We start from the raw sequence: 23,905 nt of genomic DNA on the forward strand, positions 1-23,905 counted from the left end.
CTTTGGAGCGGCATTGAAACTGCAATTGAACTTCCAATAAAGTCTATTAAATTGAGAAAAGTCCTGGAATGTTTTCAAAAAAATAAACTTGATTTGTTTTCGACTGAACAAAGAAAGACATTAACATCTCTGAAGACATGGGGGTGAGTAAAGATTTTTTTTATGAAAGTGGAGTAATCCTTTAACTTTTTAATAACTGTGTGCTTGCACTAATAGTATTTCAATATATAATGCAAAATAATATGTAACATATAAAGAATGTAGTAGCAATAGTCAACAATGTAAAAATTGTTAATCACATTATACAAGCAAAAAGTAAGTCTATGCAAAATTAAAGGATGAAATGTGACTACCTCAACAGGTTTTTGTAGCAGCATAGCAGATTATTAGCAATATCAAGTTGAGAGGTGCTCTTTGTATTTTTGGGGCTTAAACTGTATAACAGCACCATCTGCTGTTGTGGATGATGAATTGCAAAAAAGTTAAGTTTGAAGAATACTACAATCAATGAGATGACACAGCTTTTACTTTGGTTACATGTAGTATAAAATGTTACAGTTAATAAAACCACACTACAGTATAAAGTCTTGTTCACATTTTCTTTTTTTATGCTGTTAACACAAGCTTTAAACAAATGTATAATGGCGTTTCTTTACATGTAGAGTCCAATAACACAATGTTATGTCTTACAAATAAGGTCATGAATATAAATTAAACATACTTGCGTAACAATGGTCCCATCTGAATGTCAGTAGTATGCATGATATATGCTACATAAGTCAAGGTAAATGATCATCAGTACATTCTTTAACATGAATTTAAACAGATTAATGGATCCAAGGCATTACTATTCCCAATATCAGCACAAATAGTTGGAAGAAAGAATTCCCAAAAGGGGGCTTTTATTGCTTTAACTCTTTTAGGAGGTTGCCACCTTTGCTATACATCCTCTTCTGAGGTAATCATTAGAACCGCTTATACAGGAGACCAAAATGTACATTTGAAAACAATAGTGCAGTTATGACAAGTGTCAAAGGCAACAGTGCCATCCAGTGTCTTTTGAAACAGACAAGTTGACTGTATGAGAAAATACATTTTTTGGCAACTGCACATTTCTTTTAAGAGCCTCGGGTGATGTAAATTATATAAACAGTAAATAAAAATCACTTATACATTGAACACATTATGCAAAAGTGAAAAAAAAATCGAATAAAAACATCAGCTTATAGGTGATTACAGTATATAATTGCAGGTACATTTGGTGTCCAAAGTCATTATATTTTTAATTTGGTAGTCATTTTCATAAATCACAGGCCATAACAATTGAAAATTTTCTGTAAAAAATGTCTCGCATAGCTGAAAATAATGACGTTGGACACCAAATGTACCCGGAATTATACACTTAGGAGGCAGTTATTCGGCAAATTACTTTTCATGAGCATGCATTCGTGACTTTAATACAGTATTCATTGAAGTGCAAAAAATTATAATAGGTAACAGACACAACAACCATCCCCATATTTCTTCTTTCAATTCTTGTTCGCATAAAGCCAACTTTATACGGCCAAGTCTTTAAATTATCCTCAGATTACTTATCAAATGAATATATTAATTCTAACACTGCTAAATAAGGATCTTATTATCTCAGCTTCATCATCACACCTCTCTGACAAAAAAATATTAACAGGTTTCGAATGATAAAAGATATTTACATAATTTGCACAAATCAGTGTCATGTTAGATTCAAAATGATGTGTTTGTAAAACCCATGTATTTTTTAAACTTTACAATGGCTTTACACACAGATCATAAGTTTAAACATGATTTTGTGTGTTACCTGACCTGGAGATGTTTTACTGTGACCATCATGTGCTATCTTTAAACCTTCCAGTGGATGTACTGACCTCTGTATGTGCTATACATGGACATGTGCCTGTGACGAGAGCTCATTGAAAACACATGTAAAGTGCTTTTAACCTACAGGCGTTCCAAAAATGTCATTTTTTAAACTTATGTAAGTATATGCTGTATAAAAACAGAAAGATCTATCATACAAACACATGAAATACTCAAACTTTTACTAATACATATAAATGTTATGATCTAAGCTTTCAGCAGCAATTTCTTTAAGACAGCATATGCAGTATGATTCCAAAAACATATCAAGACAAATCCATTCGTTATCTTTTGAAATGAACCAACACATTTTCACGATTACCACCACACGACAAAGGAAACGTTTCGTATTACCACTCTACCACAGTGAAGCAACCAAATATCTCATAACTCCACCGTTCCTCTTTGTTCCATCTTGACTTTAGGGGCTTGGAAACTGGAAGCTCATTCTGCCCTCGAGCCTGAAATTGTGGCTCTTTGCAGTGGCTCATGTGATACATTATACCAGCAGAGCGTTTGTGGTTGTCACCAAGTCACATCGAGTGAACGCTGCACTCGAGAGTTACAGCAGAGAACATTTGAAGATGCTGTGCTTTTTGGAGCGTTTTTCTGAGATCTTTACCGGTCCCCCGCCATCTGTATGGCCACCATCATTCTGGTAAATACAGACACAGATATTAGAGATAAACAAATTATTTACAAACCTCCAAGCTTGAATAACTTTATTTAAATAATAAGGTGAACAGGCAATGCTACACTGTAACTATTGTAACTACACTGTAACACTGTACACCAGGGGTTCTCAAAGTTTACATTCAAAGGTCTGAATCTGAATTCTCATAATTTTCATAGGTCCGGAAAAACTTTATGTAAATCATTTGTTTATATAACAAATCAACACGAACAGTTTGGGAAAAACATAAGTGTATTTTGCATTTAAAGTAAAAAAAAATTTTAAACATAAACACAAGAAATATGCAAAAAGTAACCAGGTGCAAAATACAGAGCAATCTAATTAGAGAAATGGCACAGTTTGTTCTCCATCAGATGCATAAACCATGGCAAAAAAGTGTGGTTGGTAGGCAGAGACACTGACCAAAATTAGGGGTGCACCTATAAATTGGTTTATGATGCTTGCCATGCTTCTCATGAATTACGGTGAAATGCCGCTACATCCAAAAGCCAGGGGGCGCTCTCGGGCAGAAACTTAATATGCGCTGCAGACGAAGAACAAGACACACGCAGCTCCAGGAAATGTCTTAAGGATATATTTATATTGCTGTTCTTCAAACCTTTTCAGGTATTTTCATGATAATAAAGAATATGTATAAAGATTATGTTTGACGAGTGTTGCTTTTTCAAATGCATGTTTTAAACGACTCAAACCAACAGTGATTGCAGATTGATAAGGACTTACTGATCAAAAGCCGTAGTACATGAAGTAGCTGTGCATAATATCTGGGTGTGATGGCTACAGCGTCACACAGGAAATTTTTAAATAACTCGTTTTATTTTCGGACCAAGAATACTCTTAAATCTAAAAAGAAAACAAAACTAAACGAATGGTTTACAAGTTCAATATGCATTTGTAAAGTAGCAAATGCTCTCGTTTAATCAATCACATAGAAATTAATGCACTTGTAATATGAAGTGGACGCGGGTCCGGATCAAGTTCTCATCGGGTCCGGATCCGGACCGGAGTCCGGACTTTGAGAACCCCTGCTGTACACTATTGGGTTTATTTCTTATGAAGAATTTTCAGTTTTTGAAAGATATATTTATTAAATAAATACTTTTAAATATGTGGCATGTGTATTAATATTTACTGCCAGGTAAACTATGAAAAATATTTATTTTAAATAATCACAACAATGTGTGAAAATTTTTTCATGAACAACCAAAAAAATGTATGAGAATTAAATTTCAAAGTTCTAAATCAGGCAATTAATCGTCATAATCGGCAAAGTCCAAAAATCGTCATCGTCAATTTATTAGACAATTAACCATCATCCAAATGTCATAATTGTGCCAGCCCTAATGACAACAATTGTTTTGCATCATTTGCGCTTACGAAGAATTGTACATACAGACGACAACACTGTCAAAAAGATCGGCGTTTACACTGATGTGAAAATATGAATAAATTCGCTGCATTACGTATGCCAGGCAAGTAGCGCCAAAATTTTGTAAACTTTGTTGGAGAAGTGTTAACAAACAAAGTCCTGTAGATCACCATTGTTGTTTTGGTTATACTCGCGCATGCCTGTAGACTGAACTAACACACGCGCATGACGGCACAGATATCACAGATTCACCTTTAGGTGCGTCTTCAAACCCATTATCAAAAGTTTGCATTTTCAGGACACCCTAAACACTGTTTTCGTGTAAACTAACTGCCAAAGCGCACAAAAAGTTCCCATTTATGGTTGAAATCGTTGTCATGTAAACGGGCCACTAGTTGGCAAAGATACAGTTGATAAAATCTGACTTACCATTTTTTTGTTAAGTCGGGCCATAATGTCTCTGGCGAGGGTGATAAAAGATTCCTCTACATTTACACTGGTTTTTGCGCTTGTTTCCAAGAACTTGATCCCGTAATCAATCGCCAACTAAAAACAAAAATAAAATTTTCACTAATAAAATCTCACACTATAATAAATTCCATCTTAAAGCGAACAAAGAAACGATTTTAAAAATGATATGCAATATCCCATCACATTTAAAAACCAGTTAAAATTATAAATCAGTTAAAAATGTTCATGCAACAAATTTAGGATGTTGAAATAAAGCATAATTTAACAGAAGTCTCACTTTCTCTCCTCTCTCTTTAGACACTTGTCTTTTGTCATTCATGTCACACTTGTTTCCAAGAATCATCCTCTCGACATCAGATGATGCGTGCTGAAATAAACACAATAAAAATCATTTTTCCCTGATTGATTTAAAACATTTCAAAGGGTTATTAACATAATAACACTGTTAACTGGCATTGTTGCAATTTACCTCCTCAATATTACGAATCCAGTTTTTTATGTTCTCAAATGATTTTTCACTGGTGATATCATACACCAACATAATGCCCTGAAAAGTCGGCAGAGAAACATTCAATGTGCTTAAAATACTTCAAAAAGTAATAAAAATCATAAATACAGTGCATGTTTTATCCGTCTTACCATAGCGCCCCTGTAGTATGCAGTGGTGATAGTCCTGAATCTTTCCTGTCCTGCTGTGTCCCTGTTAAACCAATACTTCATTAATATTGTCCCGCAGCTCCGGTGACACAGAAAAATGCATCCTCACCTCATTATTTCCTTCCTATATTACCCTGCACAACCTCAACACTTCATTTACAGTGAATCCCACCCAAAGCTCTTCCCTAAGTTTTTATATAAACATCCTGTAGTGCATGCAGATAAAGAGCAGTGCCAGGTATGTAACACAGCACGTCTCAATATTCATTAGTCAACTAAGTGCTGGACAGGGTGGGTCACCATTATGACCGCTAACAGGAAGTTCAGACATAGTGTTTGAGGTCATTTCCTTCTTAACATTCTTGACAAAAGAAGAACCAAGGACATTTACAAACATTATCAAAGAGGAAAACATAAACTTTTCAGTTCACATGAAACTCCCTGCTGTCTATTACAAAAATTCACTATTCAAAATGTTAATGTGATTTAGCTATTAATGATATTTGGGACCCCTCAAATCCAGTCTGAGATTAGGAGCTTATTTTAGTTTGCATTGATTTCAATCTTTGACATGATCTTACTCATTCAATATTAAAGATGTCAAGGTTATATTTTCACAGAATGTTTTTTTTACAATATGTAAGATGATTTAATGTAGAAAACAGTAAATAACAAAAATGACTTTAGCTGGGTTTTTGAATATCTTCTTTACATTTTAACTTAGCTTTTTGCAATTAATAATTTTAACATATTACAAACAAATACTTACCATATCTGGAGTTTGATTCTCTTTCCATTTAGCTCAATCGTTCTGATTTTGAAATCAATTCCTGGTGAGAGAGAAAATGAGTATTGAGTTTAAACTTTTTGTCTAATTATATTAAATAATAGGGATGCATTATGATTAATTGCGACTAATTGTTTGCTAAATAAAAAGTTTTTGTTAACATCATATATGTATATGTACTGTGTATAATAATTATGTATAAATAAACACACACACACAGTATTTACAGGTGTATATACATTTTTATATTTATATATAATTTATATTATATATAAATATTGAATCTATAATATTTAATATATTTTTTCTTAAGATTATACATGCATGTGTGTGTGTTTATATGTACATAATTATTATACACAGTACACACACACACACACATATATGATGTTAACAAAAACTTTAATTCTGCAAATGATTAATCGCGATTATTCGTTATGCAGCCCTATTAAATGATATTATATAAAATTGCCTGATGTAAAGAAAACTTTATTTTAATAGATTTTGAACTAGTTTATGTAGCCACTAGCCAGCAAGGAAAATGGTAAAAGAAATAGTTGATCACCATAAACTGATAATCGCTTATTAAAATGCTTTCTCATTTGTAAGTAACTTTGGATAAAAACCATCTGCAAAATGAATGAATGTAAATTAGACATGTCATGGCTATTTATGCTATGGAGAGATAGGTGCTTTCCTGCTATAAGCTATCTTGTTTGTCCGGGATGCACCTCAAATTTCTTACTTTATAAGGTTATGGTTCAAAAGAAAACAATCAAACAAATGATGGATGAAATTCTAGACTGATTTATAACATATAAAAGAATATGTGCCATTGAGATTTTGTTACAACTGTTAAAAAAGACACTCAATACTCTTAATATATAATCAGGGTGTGGCTCTCCAAACCCTATATACAGACACATACAATATGTATATGTGATCCTGCCTGTAAATTCCAGGTTAAAGTCTAATAATCTAATTTTGAGATAAGGAGCATTAAAGTTTGGTTTGACCTAATATTAAAGATATCAATGCTTTTTTTACAGAATATTCTTTGCATTATGTAGGATGGATTTCACATATTTAAAGAAAAAAACACAGACACAGGCTGCGTCCGAAATCGCCTACTTCCATACTATATAGTAAGCAAAGTACTAGTGCTTTTCACCTACTATATAGTATGGAAGTAGACGGTTTCGGATGCAGCGACGGTCTATAATGGGCTACGAAATATGTCACTTCTCAGGTGGTTTCACAATCGTCAATCGAAACAGATGAGCACCCCATTATCACATACAAAATGTAAAAATGCTATTTGTCTAAATTTAAATGGCAAATATTTTTTTTTTCATTTTTATAATTGGAGAACATAAGAAACTATGCCGCTATGTCAACTGCATAAACTCATCTATGCATAGACAGATCTCATCAAAAGTAAAGACTTTAATTTTTGTCATCCCATGGCGACAGGAAACTTGAAATACAGTTCACAACTCATACACTGTGAAAACTTTCTGTAGAAATTACAGTATAACATGCAGTTTGCCAGATTTTAATGCATGTTATTTACAGTTTGTTCAAAGTTAAATAAACATTGACAGTTTTTTTCACAGAAAAAAATCAAATAACACCCTCATCTGTGAAACAAAATATGAATGAAAAAGAAAAAGGTTGATGAGGATTTCTGAGGCTGCTATTTTATAGTTTTATTCTCTAAAGACAAAGACTTGTTAAAGGATTAGTCCATTTTCTTAAAAAAAATCCAGATAATTTACTCACCACCATGTCATCCAAAATGTTTATGTTTTCTTTGTTCAGTCGAGAAGAAATTATGTTTTTTGAGGAAAACACTGCAGGATTTTTCTCATTTTAATGGACTTTAATGGACCCCAACACTTAACACTTAACTCAACACTTAACAGTTTTTTTCAACGAAGTTTCAACGATCCCAAACAAGGCATAAGGGTCTTATCTAGCGAAACGATTGTCATTTTTGACGATAAAAAAACACAACTTCTCGTCTAGGTCTGGTCCTGAAAGCGCCAGCGCGACCTCACGCAATACGTCATGATGTCAAGAGGTCACAGAGAACGAACGCGAAACTCCGCCCCAGTGTTAACAAGCGTGGAGAAAGAGGACCGCTCTAATGTTGTTGTATGTCAAATGATACTAATTAATGTCTTTGTGTCAGTTTATTGTTTAAAATGGTCCGCAAATGTGAGTTTTTATATATGTAACACGTGACCTCCCTACGTCACTACGCATTTACGTGAGGTCGCGCTGGACCGGACCTAGACGAAAAGTTGTGGTTTAAAAGTGTCTTTTTTTTATTGTCAAAAATGACAATCGTTTCAATAGATAAGACCCTTATGCCTCGTTTGGGATCATTTAGAGTCCTTTGAAACTCCGTTGAAAAAAACTGTTAAGTGTTGAGTTAAGTATTAAGTGTTGGGCTCTATTAAAGTCCTGCAATGTTTTCCTCAAAAAACATAATTTCTTCTCGACTGAACAAAGAAAGACATCAACATTGTGGATGACATGGTGGTGAGTAAATTATCTGGATTTTTTTTTTTAATTGACTAATCCTTTAATGTTTAATGTTCATTTAACTTTGAACAAACTGTTGTCACTTAAATATATATTTTTAATTCTACAGTAAGTTACTGGCCAACAGCTGCATAACTACAGAACATTTTTACGGTGTATGAACTACTTTCAATGGGCTTTTGAAGCTTGTAAGCCAGCTCACTTTTAAAGAGTATTAATAATTAATTTTTTGCATTCACCAGAATAGGTTTGGATTGGAATAAACCACAGGTGAATAAATAATATTAAAGCATAATCATTTTCAGTTTTCCTGTAAGCAATTTAACAATGCTGAAAAAAAAACACACACACAGTGTGACAGGAAGTAGAGTAAGACAGTGTAGAGCGAAGTTCATGCAGAGTGGTCACAACTGGGGTCATGGACGTCCTGGCACAAGCAACAAATGCCAGTCAAATGCATTGGCGGAAGAATGCTGAGATGAACTGAGCAAATGTCACGAGACTATGATGCATTTTCAAACAGTACAGCCTTCTGTGTTCACGGTCAAGTGTACTGTACTATGAGACGACAATTTTGACCCTAACCAAAGGAACTGTACTTCTCTTCACCACTGGGTTCTGATGTTGCCAAAAAACTTTAAAAACTTTGACAGTGTCGCTGTGTGGTTACTTTTTTCCACAAAATGCATCTGCGTGATGACTTGCAAACTCTGAGACCCACAGACCAACATTGCAAAACAACATCGCAAACAAAGACTGTGGGGGTGGTGATGTTTAAATCAGATGGAAAAAGTGACAAAGGAAATGACTAAAGTCTCTGTGCTCTGTGCAAGCGGACTCGAAATACGTACATTCATTCACACACACACACACACATACACAAATGAAGACCTATTTGTTGTAGTATTAAAGCAAGTCCCAACAAAACTTCTTTGCCCGTCTGCATGCATATATGACCTAGTTAAAATTTAATAATCAGCTTTTGTAATAAAACACATGCATGTACCTTCCCTTTCATTCTCAGACAAAAAAAACTGCCATCAATTGGCAAACAACATCTGGTTATGACCAACAACTTGCTGTCATCGCTTTCAATATGAAAACTCACCTCTCTTCTAACAGTACCATGTCAAAGCATATAACCCAATACAGTACTTATGTATTATGTAAAGTCCAGTATGAACTTGTTAAGCCATTAGGCTACTAAACAAGGTTTGACAAGTTAAAAGTAGAGTCAGCTGAGGTCATCAAAATATGACTCACCTTCAGAAATATCTATCTATCTATCTATCTATCTATCTATCTATCTATCTATCTATAGGTTTGGCACATTCTGTTGTATGTGTACAATGCATAAATTGTATTTATAATTCATAAAATAAGCAAGCCAAACAAATTATTTTGCTCAAAGGCCTATGCATTTCTAAATATATAAATATGTTTGAAATAAACAGGTGGATTTAAATATAATCGGTTTTCTATTGTACTTTATCAATGCAAATGAAACCAGCACCTTAAACATTTAAATAGGAATACATCTGACCATAAGGACACTATTGTCCTTACGTATAACGGGACCCCATGCAATACCTTCTGCCCAGATTACCGGTGAACTGACCGATTGTGGAGATAAAGGTGGTGTTAAAGGCGTCCTCGCTAAATCTGAAGAGGAGACATGTCTTCCCCACTCCGCTGTCTCCTATGAGCAAGAGTTTGAACAGGTAATCGTAAGTCTTCGCCATTTACCAAGCCGGTATTTCCCTGTACGATTATCAGCGTGCGCGGTTCCCCTTGTTCATACTGACACAAAAATCATTACGTTCTGAAGCGGAGGCGGGGCCTCGACGCGCGACGTCACGTGAATATCTTCTGCGTGATTGGCCAGTGTAGTTTCCAGGAGGACATTGTGGTCAAATATTTACCCGTGAAGGTACTGCACAGTAATTTTGCATATCAAATACTTCAGTTGTGACAGGAAAGGTATGTTAACGTCAGGGAAACTGTTTTTGTTTGAATATGTTTACAAATGTTGCTATGGATTTACTTCGCTACAGTATGTGCTGCTCTCTTAATGGTTTACAAATTCATTTTGCATATAGGAGCTCTCACAGAATTACTCAAAAAGCCTTTTAAAATGCTATGGTAGTTAAAGTAGACTTTCTTAAGTTGTCATCAGTAGACTCACCCGAGATTAAGTTGACAAAACATGATCTCAGAGAATCCCTTTGATCCTAGGAATGAATCAGACAAGATCCTGCTGGATAAACTGACATTCCAAAGAAATTCATGTTTGGACCTATTCGAAAATTCAGTATTAATTTTGTCATATTATTATTATTATTATTATTATTAATTAAATTACAATTATACAATTAATATTTAAAGATATATATTCAAATTAAATGTATGTCTGGTGCTGGAAATGGGTTCAAGGAATCCACGTGCTGTAGCGTGTTGTGGCTAGAGGGGATACAGTTACGGCCAACATCTCGCGAGATTTGGCCATAGCTGTATCTTCTCCAGCCAGAACCCTGTAGGTGTGGTGCCACCACTAGAGTGCGCAAATCACATGATCTCCCAGTTATTTTAGTGCAGGTTTACATAAAAATAATAATTAATGGAATTAAAATAAAATTGTGAAAACACTAATTTAAAACTTAAATTTGGATTCCAGCTACAAGAAACCACCTACATCTATTTTCCTAAGAGAGATGGAACGACTGTCTTCAAGGTTGCCAGTACTAGAAAAAGTAAGCATTAAGAATTTTCTTTTTTTCATGTACTAACTGCATTGTCTTTCGTTTAAGTAAATCTCATACCTTTATATACATATTTTATTATTGCTGTTATTATTTTCATACGTATTGTATTATTATCATATGTATTGTAGTTCTTGTTGACTGTAGTTATCTTTTTATCAAATAGAGATAATGCTCTTTTTTGGGGGAACTTATATTCAGTAAAAAAAAAGACAGAATACTGTTGCTCTGAAACAGTGTAATACTGCAGTGATTTCGGTAAATCCCAGTGACGATGAGTAACTTGTAGTTCACTGATAAGGCGAGTTTTATAGTGGAGCATGCCTGGGCATGTTTATTATATTCCTTATATGAGCAGCACATGGCAACCCTGGAGTCAGTGTTTTGTGGCGCTTCAGTATTGAGGAAAGCAGCAGCGATACGAATGCGAAAATCATCATCTCTCAACAATGCCTGTAAGTATATGCACTTGACAGTCAACCTAAACTATTTCCCAAGATGTCGCAATATCAATCCAGTTATCGATTATTTTATCTGTGCAGCAAATAGGGAAAAGTTTTTGATTACACATGGCGCTCGACAGGGCCTTATGTTTAACTTAACACGTGTAACGTTTAAAGTGTTTCACAGAAGCATGCAAAAAAAGTCATTAAAATCAGATTAATGTGTTATTTGTAATGTTAGGTTAAAACGTAACGTTGGTGTGTTTTATGAAAAACAATTGACGATAATGACAAGCATCAAAATGGCTATTTGTAAACAAAGCAAGGAAGAGTGAACTACTTTGTTACAGTTTTATATATTATACACTATTAAATACGATGTAGTATTTTTTACTTGACATGCATTTACATGACTTTTGATTTAGTGTACTGTTATGTTGCTAATGGCATTGTAAGCCATTTAAATAAATTGCCATCTTTTTAATAATTTCTTTTATCTCTTACTGTAACAGCTGGCCAAAGATCTGCTCAACCCATCTTTTGATTTTGAGAGAAGACAGCACAAAAAGAAAAGACTTGTGCAAAGTCCCAACTCCTACTTTATGGATGTAAAATGTCCAGGTATAAAAACCTATAGAAACCCCAATAAATTTGCCATATTATGTATGTGTTGTATTTAATTTAATCATCTAAATAACTTAAAACTGCATAACTTTTACTTCATGTAGGTTGTTATAAAATCACCACTGTGTTCAGTCATGCACAGACAGTTGTGTTGTGTGTTGGGTGCTCTACAGTGCTGTGTCAGCCCACAGGTGGGAAGGCCAGGCTGACTGAAGGTGTGTATTTATGGCTGTTAACAGCTGATGTCAGTCTTTTATGGCTGGTTATCACTTTGGTTCAATTTCTGATTAATCCTGAACTGACACTGTCTGTTTTATTTGGAAAGGTTGCTCTTTCAGAAGGAAACAACACTGAGGAGAATGGACAAGGAATGATGCTTTGAATACAAAGAAATTGTGCAACTTCTCAATGCCTTACCTTTTCATTGATTACAATGAATGAATTTGAAGTGTGATTATGAATGATGCATGGCAGGTTCTTACTACCGTGTTATCAGTTCAGCTTTCTGAATAAATCTTCTGCATTATAAAACTGAATTCAGTCAATAATTTATAGGACAAATGGTTTCACTGTGACATTTACACTTGGATTACCTAAACAAAGAAATATGTCATTTTCCCTTCATACAAAAAAGACTATGGCAGTGAAACTATATGCACAATATGGACAATAGTATTGACATGACCTCTTTTAATAAACATCTTTATCCCAGAAATTTCCAACCAAAACTAATATTAATGCTGTACTATACAATACCATCATAAAATAATTACTAGGAGTAAAAATAAAGTACTTTAATGTCCAAAAAATATACTTAAATACCAGCAAGTACAGTTTAGTGCATTGTGTTTTTATTCTAAATATTAGTGTAAAAGTTTTACCCTACAAATATACTAATTAAAGTATAGGTCTATATTAGTATTACCTTGGTGCACTTGAAAAAAGTATACTCCTTTTTTTGTGTGTATTGAAGTAAATAGTGTCTCAAATTAGCACAGTTGAGTACATTTAAGCTGTTCATAAGTTTATTTTAAGTACTTTTTTAGTGCACAAAAATAGAAAGTTTAGTAAGTGTACCAAAATAAAGTGCATTTTAGTGCACTTTTCTTTCACCTGGGTTGTTTCTGTACAAGTGTTTGAAGGGCCACCTTCTGATCCAAAATGTTTTTGAAAATATACATACATAGATACAGGTCACTGAAAGTGCTTGAATCTATTTTATGCAAGAAGTTTTCTGGAAAAAAATCAATATAATTCCCTGTGTAGTGTAGGATAATATAAAAATTCTAGACGTTTTAAGCACACATGCTAAACTGTTCGCTTTAAATGCTTATATCTTCTGTATGTGAATGTTGATTCATACCAAAATGCTTTTTTGCATAGTTGTGTTTGACACGAAAAACGTCTCGGGTTGCATATGTAACTGTTGTTCCCAGGGAAGGGAATGAGACGATGCGTCTTCCCTGCCATACTTCCTGCATCGCTGTAACGCCTCCTTTGGCAATATTTCAGATAGTGATATACTTCCTGATTCCGCGTCACCCTGTCTTTGTTGTTAAGCCTCACCATTGGTTGAATTTGATATACACATTCAGATGCACTTACCCCTTGAGGCGTCCCCAAAGTGTCACCGCAGTGACGCAGCGCGAGTTCCCTCAAAAGGGAGCTGTAACAATGTATCTTAAAAGGTAACACGATGTAACTTTGCTCTCACTTGAAATGTGTCCTCACAATTAGTCCTTGAATTTGAGGGTATTGGACCTGGAAAGTCCTTGAAAGGTCTTTGAATTTGAAGTTAACTAAGGTGTGGGAACCGTTTATGGGTTTTAGTGTTTGTCACAAAGCCTATAAATCATACCAAAGGTGTTCAGGTCTGGGCTTTTATGAATTCCAGTAAGATCTTTTACATTAGATTGAATCAATCTGTTTAAACCTTGCTTAGTGCATGGGGACATTTTCATGTTGGAATAGAAAAGAGCCCTGATCGAACGTTTGCTATAAAATTTAAAGCCCAATTCTCAAGAATATCATTTATATGTTGTAGCACTAAGATTTGTGCAAAGAGAAACGACTAAAGTAGTCCAACCTGTTTATTAGGAGGGTGTGATCCAATATAAAACTTAGTAGTCCATATAGTGTATGTTTACATTATGGGTCAGTTTCCCATAGGATTAACCCAGGACTAAACCTTAGTTATATTAGGACATTTAAGTAGTTTTTAGAAAAAAATATTACCGATGTGCATTTTGAGACAAAACAATGGTTGAATGTTTTTGTATTAAGACCGCTTAAACATGCATTTTACTCTGGGACTAGGATATACCCAGTCTGGAAAACCTCCTCTATGGGGCGGTTTCCTGGACAGGGATTAGGTTATGCCAGGAGTAGGATTAGGAAATATAACTAGTTTTAACAAACATGCCTTACTAAAAACATTACTCGGTTTGGACAGCTCTTACTTTTTTTTTTAAGAAAAAAAAACCCCTATGTTTAATATATGTTACTATAATACCAGGTTTTTCAGGAGATCTAGTAAGAAAGTAAAAACAAAGTCTTTTCTTTGGCCAATGTAAGCTACACTGTAATAAACAAGGGGAATGTGATTTTTTTTATTTGTGAAAAACAAAACACTTGACAAAGGGCTGAATGTGAAGAACAATTACTTTTGTGTACAAATAACCATCTTCATCCGGGTTTTGTGACAAACAATGCTTGGTGACATCTGCAGGTCTGATAAACATACAAAAGTAAACAAACTGCATACTCACAAATAATTTACATGCAAAAAATAACATCAGTTGCCAACAGTTCAAGAGTTTCCAAAATATTCCCGTTAAATAAACATCTTTAATAATTCTCATCTCTGATGATAGCTGCAAAACATCCAATGTTCTTTCTCGGAGAACGAAGGACAGTAAATGGTCCATCTTTTAAGGCATCAATACAGGGGAAATCCTTACTGTATATATTGTTCCTTAAGATCTATATATAACCATCCTGAAACGCAGATTACATTTGCAGTCACGTTTAAAAATACGACCACACGAATGATCCCATTAAATATGACGTTCACTGAGTCTGGCATTGGACCCCACTTTGCCTGGGGCCTTCATCCTCTTCGTAGGCTTCACGACTGTAGCTCCTCTTTTGGTTTTCATAGTCACTCATTTCACAGAGGTCAACCTCTTCCATATCATCAGACACCATGATGTGTTCTCTGGGTGGGAGTAACCTCTCCAAATCAGGCAGCATGTTGTCAGGTAGCCAGTGTTTCTCTGGGAACTCAATCTGGAAAAGCACATTGACCCAATATGAAGTCAAACTGATTAAACATTTCGTAAAAAAAAAATGGGTGCCAAGCACAGAACTTACCTCAAACTTTACGATGAGTAGACCTTTCTCATAAGGTTCTTTGTAGAGAGGCATGCCCTCATTATAAATACATTTTAGGGCATTTGGTCTTATTACATTACCTTAAACAAAAACGACAATGTTATTTTATTATTAGACTAGTCATGCATTTTTAATCTTCATTAAATAACAAGTGCACGGGAAATACCTGGAGATGAATGAACGATGAGTGTTCTGTCATCTAGTGTGCGAACTGTCTTATTGAACCCACATAGGGCCTCTACCAGCTTAATCTTCATTTTCATGATGAGGTTATCGTTTTGCCTTTGGAAAACAGGATGTTCTTTTAAGTCCAGAACAATGATGACATCACCAGGCTCCAGTCCTGGCTCTTGATCTCCTTCTCCACTAAAAGTGATTCTCTGGCCGTCCTTCATACCTGTGACAAAGATAACAAATATTGTTAAACACGTTTTAGGGTAAAGTAGTAGAAGGTCTACTAAAGGTATTCACTTACCTTTGTCAATGTGAACTTCGAGAATTTTCTTCTTGCGTTCTACTTTGCGTCCACTGCAGTTCTTGCATCGGTCCTTGGAACTGAACCTCTCTCCCTGTCCTTGGCAGTCTGAACACATGCTTTGAATCTGCTGAATCATTCCAGGTCCAATTTGTTGTACCTGGACCTGCACACCCCTTCCTTTACAAGTTGAGCATTTTTCAAGCGCGCCCTTCTTGCCTCCGTAGCCTGTAATACAAATCTTACATCTTAGATGGGCGAACTATGGATGTTGTTACACTACAATAACAAGGTTCTTATTAAAGATGCATAAGATCTCGTACCATCACATTTCTCACAGATGACATTCTTCTGAAGACCGAGTTTTCTTGTTGAGCCATTGTACAATTCTTCTAGCGTGACTCCAAGTTGGTGAACCACGTTTTTACCTAAATAAAGGTACAAATAACATGTAAGCTTACAAGCTAAGTGTAAGTCTGTCAACAAGATTATCAATATATTTGAAAGGGACACTTCATTTTTAAATAAAATATATTCATTTTCCAGCTCCCCTAGAGTTAAACATTTAATTCTTACCGTTTTGGAAACCATTCAGCTGATCTCCGGGTCTGGCGCTAGCACTTTTAGCAAAGCTTAGCACAATCCATAGAATCTGATTAGACCATTAGCATCGCGCTCAAAAATCAAGGACTTTGCTGCCATAACATGGCTGCAGGAGACGCAATAAAAATTACGCAGTGACCTAAAATAGTCACCTTAGTATCTTTCAATAGCAGGGGACTATTTTCGGGCACTACGTAGTATAATTGCGCCTCCTGCAGCCATGGTACGGCAGAAAAGTCCTTGATTATTACGCCAGAATGAGAGTATAGTTCCTGGCCATATCGGCCTAGAAAATCACAACTTTTAATTTTCCGTCTTAATACACGATGTAACTTCAGAAGAGTCAAGTTTTAAAAAGGGAAAATATTTAGGCACGATGCTAATGGTCTAATCAGATTCAATGGATTGTGCTAAGCTATGCTAAAAGTGCTAGTGCCAAACCCAGAGATCAGCTCAATGGATTCCAAAACGGTAAAAATCAAATGTTTAACTCGGAAGCTGGAAAATGAGCATATTTTCAAAAAAAGTGGAGTGTCTCTTTAAACTTATTACAGTGTTGAAAATAATGTTATATGCGAGAACTTGCTTTTTTTGTCTCACCAGTCTCTCTGCTGTCTGTATCGACCTACAACTTTTAATTTACATAACGAAGTATTAAAATCATTACTATTGCAATTTTCACATCTACATTATTTTGATCCTTTTAATATATCTTGCAGCACAAGTGTAAACTGGTTGCATTAGAGACCCAGAGACACTAGGCTATAAAGAGGCAATGCAATGCATGTCAGCGACATTACAAACGATCACATATGCCCACTACCACCTGTTACAGATGGTATTTTTTGCTCACCTTTCCTTTCTCTTTGCATTCTGCCTCCGCCACCAAAGAACATGTCGAAAATATCCATGGGTGAGGAGAAGCCCCCTCCTCCCATACCACCCTCCTTGATAGCTTGTTCGCCACCTTGATCATAAAGTTCACGCTTTTTAGGGTCTGACAGGACCTCATAGGCTTGTGATATAAGTTTGAACTGGAGAATAGAGCAAAGTAGGGCAGTTAACATTCAGTTTCAAGAATATAAATATACATTCCAGTTCCTATCCTGCATGTATAAATTGCATTTCTATGCATACAAAATTTACACAAAATTAAAAGCATGAACTGTTTGAAGCTTTTAAACAGCTTGTAATCCGCTCAAGGTAACAGAAGAGCTCGAGACTCTTCCAGAAACTTCTGTCATTTCTGTCGCTGTCATTTACAAGGCAACGCGAAACATGATATCCCCATGCGGCTCGACACTTCAAACTTACTTTGTCGCCTTCATTCGGGTTCTTATCCGGGTGATATTTCAACGCCAGTTTGCGATATGCCTTCTTAAGCTCGTCCAAGCTCGCATTGGGGCTGACGCCGAGCAGATCGTAATAACCGGTTTCTCGAACCATCTCGATCCAGCTACAGTACACAAATACAACATATTAACAACACTGTCCGCTACAACATACGAAAAACATTACACAACATTTAGTCATAAATGAATCAAGCTTTTTAGGTAGTGAGGGGATATTTTACACAGGCTGTTAGCGCCGTTATAATATCCGCCGGTTTTTATACAGCGTTCCTCAAAACTGGCGTTTAAATGTAAATAAAAGTCAACAAAACACGTTAAATAAAGCCTCGCGAATGTTTTTATGAGTATTTAAAGTGTGCAGATACTTACGCAAGTAAATTAAAAAGAAAAGCCGGGTCGCGAGTTTCGCCTGTCTCTCCCTGTGACGGTTGTAGCTACTGTATGGCTTCAGTGCTCTCGCGCTTTCTCTCTTATATAAGCCGCGAGCTCCAGAAGGTTCTCGAGCGCGACCGCCGGAAGCTTCCTGAGAATCTGCGAGTGAAGGTCGAGAATAAAAATGGGATTGGATAAAATGAAAGGGGACAGTTGTGGAGCAGTTTTACGTGAGGTTTTAACCACATATTAACGATGTTTGTCTTTAATTTAATGACATGATATAGGCCTATAATAGTTTTTATTCAAAGTAACTTAGACTTTTCAGTAGTGCTTGCCCATGCAAAACCTAAGTTTTGGGGCGGTGCTGACAATTTTCCCATGACTCTGAGATTCTTAATGATTTATGATTTTGTGCTGCCTAAATTTGACTGGGGGACCCCATGCTGGGTATCTGATGTTCCACAAGAGGCCACTGTTGATAGCCCCAAATTTAAAAGCCTATTAACAGGTCTTTCCTCATTTGTTGCTTCTAGGGCTGTGGCAGTGGTTATCAAACGGGGCCCAGTTTATTAATGACATTTTATAAATACATTAATTGTCATCAATGATGTGTAATTAAACCATAGGAAAATAAGACTACTAAGCAACAGCAATACATTGTATAATTCAATATGTTTTGTTTAATTCAAATTCTAAGTTTGAAATTGTTTTATGTCATTTATTTTCTTTGGAGGGGGGCACGCTGAACCTTTTGAGAACCCCACTGGTCTATAGGATTGATTTGCCAGGTTTATTAGACAAAATTTTCTAACTGTAGACCAATCTATGTTGTATTCTTGCAAGAGTTTAAACAGTATTTAAAAACAATTTTGTTTTCTCTCAACAAGAAAGCAATCAAAACATGCACAATTTGCACGACTTTTAATCTTTTCAATGTTTTTGATCTGTGATGTCTCTTAAATTTTATAATGTCCTCGCCTTCTTGTAAATGTATACTTTTTCTTTTATCTGATATGAGCCATTATAATTATTTTATTTTTGTTGGTATTTTTGTTCTTTTCTTATAATGTTATTCATAATTGTTGATTGTAATTATTCAATTTTGTTCAATAAAAAAAAAAAAAGGTTTATTAGACAAAAGTAACAGCACCTCTCTTACAAATAAGCTTTGCTGTAACTGGTAGGTATGGTGCATTGCTGGCAATGCCATGGGCATGGGTTAAGTTCTCAAGAAATCCACATACTGATTAAGTTCAAAACCCTGAATGCCCTGATAGTTGCTTTGGATAAAAAAAGTCAGCCAGATGCATAAATCTAAATTTAAGCTAATGAATGGCGTAGACCTATCATTTATGCAGGTGGTACAAATTGTGCAGGGCAAGTTTTTCTTAACCTTAAGGTAAAGTACTAGTAATGTGTGAAAACCTTTAACCTCTATATTAGAGCTTCAGGCTTTCATGCCAGACTCATCTTTAGTACAAGTCCTGCTTACTAGAGCAGGTTTGAGTAAGAACATTTACACACATGGATGATATTGTTGTTTGGGTTAGACTTCCCTAAACCTTTGGGTAAGAGCAATGCACAAAAAGCTACATTTACCAGTAACTTTAAAAAAGTGAAAGTGAAATGATTGTCATGTAGCCTATTATGCAACCTTTGGGTTACAAGCCCAACTCTCTAACCATTGGGCCACTAATTACAAAATGCAAAATATTCTAATTGGATGCTTTTTGACAGTAGGTATGAAAACTTGAATACTTTTCTTGATCAAAATAGAAAGGGAGCCAGTGAGTGAACTTCGTATGTGTATTATTCAATAAATCAGTGCTGTTTGTTAGATATGCCACTAGAGGGCAATGTTGTGTAAGATATTAAACCCCTCTGAGAATACAGGCAGAAAAAAATCAAAAAGTAAATTATGGTTCCATAAATGTGAGTACTGACAAACAAGTTTACAAGATGACACAGTATTTTAATTTCGTGTTGCATTAAGAAAAACAATCTTTGCCTTGACGTTATATAGCCTTCGAGAAAACATATAGACTACCACGTAAGTGATCACCATCAACTGATAGTTTTGTATTTATTTAGATGACTGATAGATTAACTTCCCCTGTTTTTACACAATATTATATTAATATCAGACCGTGTTTATTGTTTAATCGCAGGGAGAACCTAGAATAATGTGTTATATTCAAAACGTAGTAAAAATAAACATTGCCACTAGGGGGCAGCATGACTACAATTCATTTCCCACTTATGGTATTTCATGTCAGCACAGTGTTGAAATAATTTCACATATGACCACGGCACAAATTAATTATTTTGTAAAGTCATATAAACCACAAACACAAAATCTTTGTCTTTTTGACAAAGGCTCTTAAGGACCAATGTTATTAATCTGTCTGTAGCAAGTTTACAATGATTCACAAGTTCACACTTACAAATAAGTCACATAGAATTATTTATATGCATATTTTGCGTGCTGTCCGAGGAGAGGGTTTCGAGTTCTGTTTTTGTCCCGAAACCAGAACACTACATCATATTTCTGGTTAGGAAGGTAACCTGGTGAGTGTGAGTAGACGGGGTGGTGGAGGGATGATGAAAACTATCAAGGAACTGTCTATATATGTTTCCACTTATGCTTATGCTTAAATCAGGTGAACACCTGACTGCTGGTCATGGCAGATTATTTGAACCTGCCCTGCTAAAAAACAGCATAGACCAGCATAATTCCAATGCTGAACCATGCTGGTTTAGCTGGTGGTCACCAGCATACCAACCCCAAAACACAACATATGCTGGTCTTGCTGGTATGACCAGCATGGGATGCTTGTGGTGGTATGCTGATGGCCACCAGCTAAACCAGCATCAAACACAACATGTTTGTTTGTTTTTTCAGTAGAAAAATTACATATTGCCATCCCCTATGCAGAAACAAGAAACAATTTGTCTTAGGCCTGGTTTCACGGACAAGGCAGCTAAATCCAGACTAAGCTTTACGTAAATTAAGGTGTTTCAGCATCTTCTACACATGCCTTAGAAAAAGATGTTACTAAGTGTATCTTAAGACAAATCAATAGCATTGGCATATTTTAAGATCTGTCACTGCAATTTTGGTCAATTGAGACAGCTCTGACGTGTAGCCTTAACCTTGTGTTTGAAACGTCTCGGTTACGACTGTAACCATGTGGGGAACGAGACGTTGTGTCGATGACGTCAGTAGTGTTGTGCTCTTGAGGGCCAATCTGGTCTGACATGTATATAAAACGCCAATGAAGTTGGTATACCAGTCTTAAGGCAGATAATATAATGTGCCAGCTAATTCGTAATTAAAAGGAGGCACTACGGTGACCATACCTTACCCAACTTGGGAAGATCATATAGAGATAGGCAATGGTCTCACCATCTGGGGAGAACACATGACCAAGTATGTGTCTAATCCCTCAACAGGGAGACAACTGGACATGACAGATCTAGAGACCAGTGTACCAAAGAGATGCAACCACGATCCAGTGTGCCAACCTCTGTCTGGAGACATCTTCCCCCTCTGCTGTCCTCAAAAACAGACAAAGAGCTGGTCGGAAGTTCTAATACTCGGATTGCACGGTTAAGGTCACCTGGGATACATGTGGTTTGTACAGACAAAAGTCTCTGCTGACTTCACAACAGGAGGCGTCAGACGAGTTGCAACATCAAGCGCGAGTGCATGCCAAATCAAAATCAAATCACTTCCTTGACACGAGTGTACATGGAGTGAAAATCATGTGTGCAATGCATAGTCCTGGTAGCAATGAAGTGAGAAGTTACAACAATAAATACACTACAGATTGTATTACATCAGTAAGTAGACAGGTTACAACAATAAGTACACAAGTTACAACTATACATACACAGGTCACAGTAGATACACAATGCAAAATATACAGTTCCAATGTACATAACAGAATATGGTATAGTATATGCTGAATTTCACAGAACAGTATACACAGATACATACAAAGATACGGGACATAATGTAGCATTAGTGTAGTGGTGGACGTGAGCTATTTACGTGAGTTCAGTGCTCTGATGGCTTGGGGGAAGAAGCTGTCCCTGAGCCTGCTGGTCCGGGCTTTAATGTTACAGTACCGTTTCCCTGATGCCAGCAGAGAAAACAGTTTGTGATTAGGGTGGCTTGGGTCTTTGATAATTTTCCTCGCCTTCCTCAGACAGCGATCTGAATAGATCATAGAGTCATGGAGTGAAAAGGAGTTTGGTTCCAATTATGTGTTGAGCCGATCGCACTACCCTCTGTAGTGGTTTACGACCGAGGGCAGTACAGTTTCCAAACCAGACTAGGGAGCCGTGAGATAGAATGCTTTCTAGTGCACATGTGTAGAAGGTCCTGAGTATACATGGGCTCAAGCCAAACCTCTTAAGCCGTCTGAGGAAATAGAGGTGTTGCTGAGCCTTCTTCATGGTTTTCTGTGTGTGTTCAGTCCATGTTAGGTCCTCAGCGATGTTGAAAGAGCTGACCCTCTCCACCATGTCAACATTAATGGTAATGGGGTCATAGACTCCTTTGTATTTTCTGAAGTTCACTATCAGCTCCTTAGTCTTGACAACATTGAGGGAAGAGGCTTGACACACATCCTTGAGGAGCACCAGTATTAAGTGTGAGTGTTGATGAAATGTTGCTGCCTAATCTAACCACCTGGCGTCGTTCTGACAGAAAGCTCAGGAACATTAAAAACTTTTACTGTAGTTTTTAAAAAAAAAGCTGAGACCTCAATAATCCTGAACCGAGCTAAACTGATCACTTATATGAAAACATCAACCAGAATTTGTTTCCATTTTGTTTTTGCTTTTTTAACAGATGCCTGTACACTTTTGATTTGTCAGTAAAAACTGCATTGGAAGAAAGTTTTGCAGTGCTAATTATTAAACAGAATATGTAATTTCTTAAATGATGCCGCTGGTATTATTTAAAGTCCTCATTTATAAGTCCAATTGTTTTAGTCATAGAGACCCAACATACACATTAGGCTTACAGAGCAAAAAATAAAACACTCTTGTAAAACTGAGAATATTTTGACAACGTAAAAATTAGACTCAAGGTTACATGTCCTGAGACTAAAATGTTTATTTTATCATAACATATTAACAGTAAAATTAAGCATAAATACAGATAAAGCAAGGTTTTTGTCACAAAACCAACAGGTGTTTGGGATGGTTTTTGTTGTTGTTTATATGAGTTGAAAAGACTACTGGGTTCGAATATCTGACAAATGCTGCAGACTCCACATGTTCTGATTAAACATTTTCTTGAGAAAACTATTGCTCTGTAGTTTAAATGATCAACATAAAATCAGCATTAGTGTAGTGTATGTTATATATTAGAAGTAAATACGTCTCTCAGAAATTCAATAAATTGTAAAACTTTTATTAAAATGAGACACATTTTGACATGCTGAA

At 35.8% G+C, this 23,905-nt stretch overlaps 3 protein-coding genes across 3 annotated transcripts; 1 reads left to right on the forward strand and 2 right to left on the reverse strand.

Annotated features, from left to right (window-relative positions):
- Positions 1 to 659: 659 nt before the first annotated feature.
- LOC135781536 (ras-related protein Rab-8B-like) lies at positions 660 to 10,245 on the reverse strand. Its single transcript, XM_065292087.2, has 7 exons — positions 10,043 to 10,245; positions 5,857 to 5,917; positions 5,070 to 5,130; positions 4,900 to 4,977; positions 4,708 to 4,797; positions 4,389 to 4,505; positions 660 to 2,551 (listed from the first exon to the last, which is right to left on the reverse strand). The coding sequence occupies exons 1-7, from the start codon at positions 10,164 to 10,166 to the stop codon at positions 2,459 to 2,461; spliced, it is 624 nt and encodes a 207-aa protein (XP_065148159.1). The 5' UTR covers positions 10,167 to 10,245; the 3' UTR covers positions 660 to 2,458.
- A 1,290-nt stretch (positions 10,246 to 11,535) lies between these two features.
- Positions 11,536 to 12,781, forward strand: rps27l (ribosomal protein S27 like). The gene is made up of 4 exons (XM_065292088.1): positions 11,536 to 11,638; positions 12,139 to 12,247; positions 12,355 to 12,465; positions 12,576 to 12,781. Exons 1-4 carry the CDS (start codon positions 11,633 to 11,635, stop codon positions 12,602 to 12,604), a joined length of 255 nt encoding a protein of 84 aa, XP_065148160.1. The 5' UTR covers positions 11,536 to 11,632; the 3' UTR covers positions 12,605 to 12,781.
- A 2,064-nt stretch (positions 12,782 to 14,845) lies between these two features.
- dnaja (DnaJ heat shock protein family (Hsp40) member A) lies at positions 14,846 to 18,578 on the reverse strand. Its single transcript, XM_065292084.1, has 8 exons — positions 18,443 to 18,578; positions 18,036 to 18,177; positions 17,575 to 17,755; positions 16,442 to 16,546; positions 16,119 to 16,346; positions 15,810 to 16,040; positions 15,623 to 15,723; positions 14,846 to 15,538 (listed from the first exon to the last, which is right to left on the reverse strand). The coding sequence occupies exons 2-8, from the start codon at positions 18,165 to 18,167 to the stop codon at positions 15,320 to 15,322; spliced, it is 1,197 nt and encodes a 398-aa protein (XP_065148156.1). The 5' UTR covers positions 18,168 to 18,177; positions 18,443 to 18,578; the 3' UTR covers positions 14,846 to 15,319.
- Positions 18,579 to 23,905: the final 5,327 nt, after the last annotated feature.

Source organism: Paramisgurnus dabryanus, chromosome 23 (assembly GCF_030506205.2).
Source record: "Paramisgurnus dabryanus chromosome 23, PD_genome_1.1, whole genome shotgun sequence".
NCBI classification, from domain to species: Eukaryota; Metazoa; Chordata; class Actinopteri; order Cypriniformes; family Cobitidae; genus Paramisgurnus; species Paramisgurnus dabryanus.

Excerpts from the sequence above, each read along its gene's own strand:
- dnaja (XM_065292084.1), bottom strand. The coding sequence starts at position 18,167 with ATGGTTCGAGAAACCGGTTATTACGATCTGCTCGGCGTCAGCCCCAAT. Across the intron at positions 17,756-18,035 it reads ACCCGAATGAAGGCGACAAA|TTCAAACTTATATCACAAGC; the intron begins GTAAGTTTGAAG and ends TCTATTCTCCAG. Across the intron at positions 16,547-17,574 it reads AATGCAAAGAGAAAGGAAAG|GTAAAAACGTGGTTCACCAA; the intron begins GTGAGCAAAAAA and ends ACCTTTATTTAG.
- rps27l (XM_065292088.1), top strand. Across the intron at positions 12,248-12,354 it reads TATGGATGTAAAATGTCCAG|GTTGTTATAAAATCACCACT; the intron begins GTATAAAAACCT and ends TACTTCATGTAG. Across the intron at positions 12,466-12,575 it reads GAAGGCCAGGCTGACTGAAG|GTTGCTCTTTCAGAAGGAAA; the intron begins GTGTGTATTTAT and ends TTATTTGGAAAG.
- LOC135781536 (XM_065292087.2), bottom strand. The coding sequence starts at position 10,166 with ATGGCGAAGACTTACGATTACCTGTTCAAACTCTTGCTCATAGGAGAC. Across the intron at positions 4,506-4,707 it reads CTAAAGAGAGAGGAGAGAAA|TTGGCGATTGATTACGGGAT; the intron begins GTGAGACTTCTG and ends TTTTGTTTTTAG. Across the intron at positions 2,552-4,388 it reads CCCGACTTAACAAAAAAATG|AATGATGGTGGCCATACAGA; the intron begins GTAAGTCAGATT and ends TGTATTTACCAG.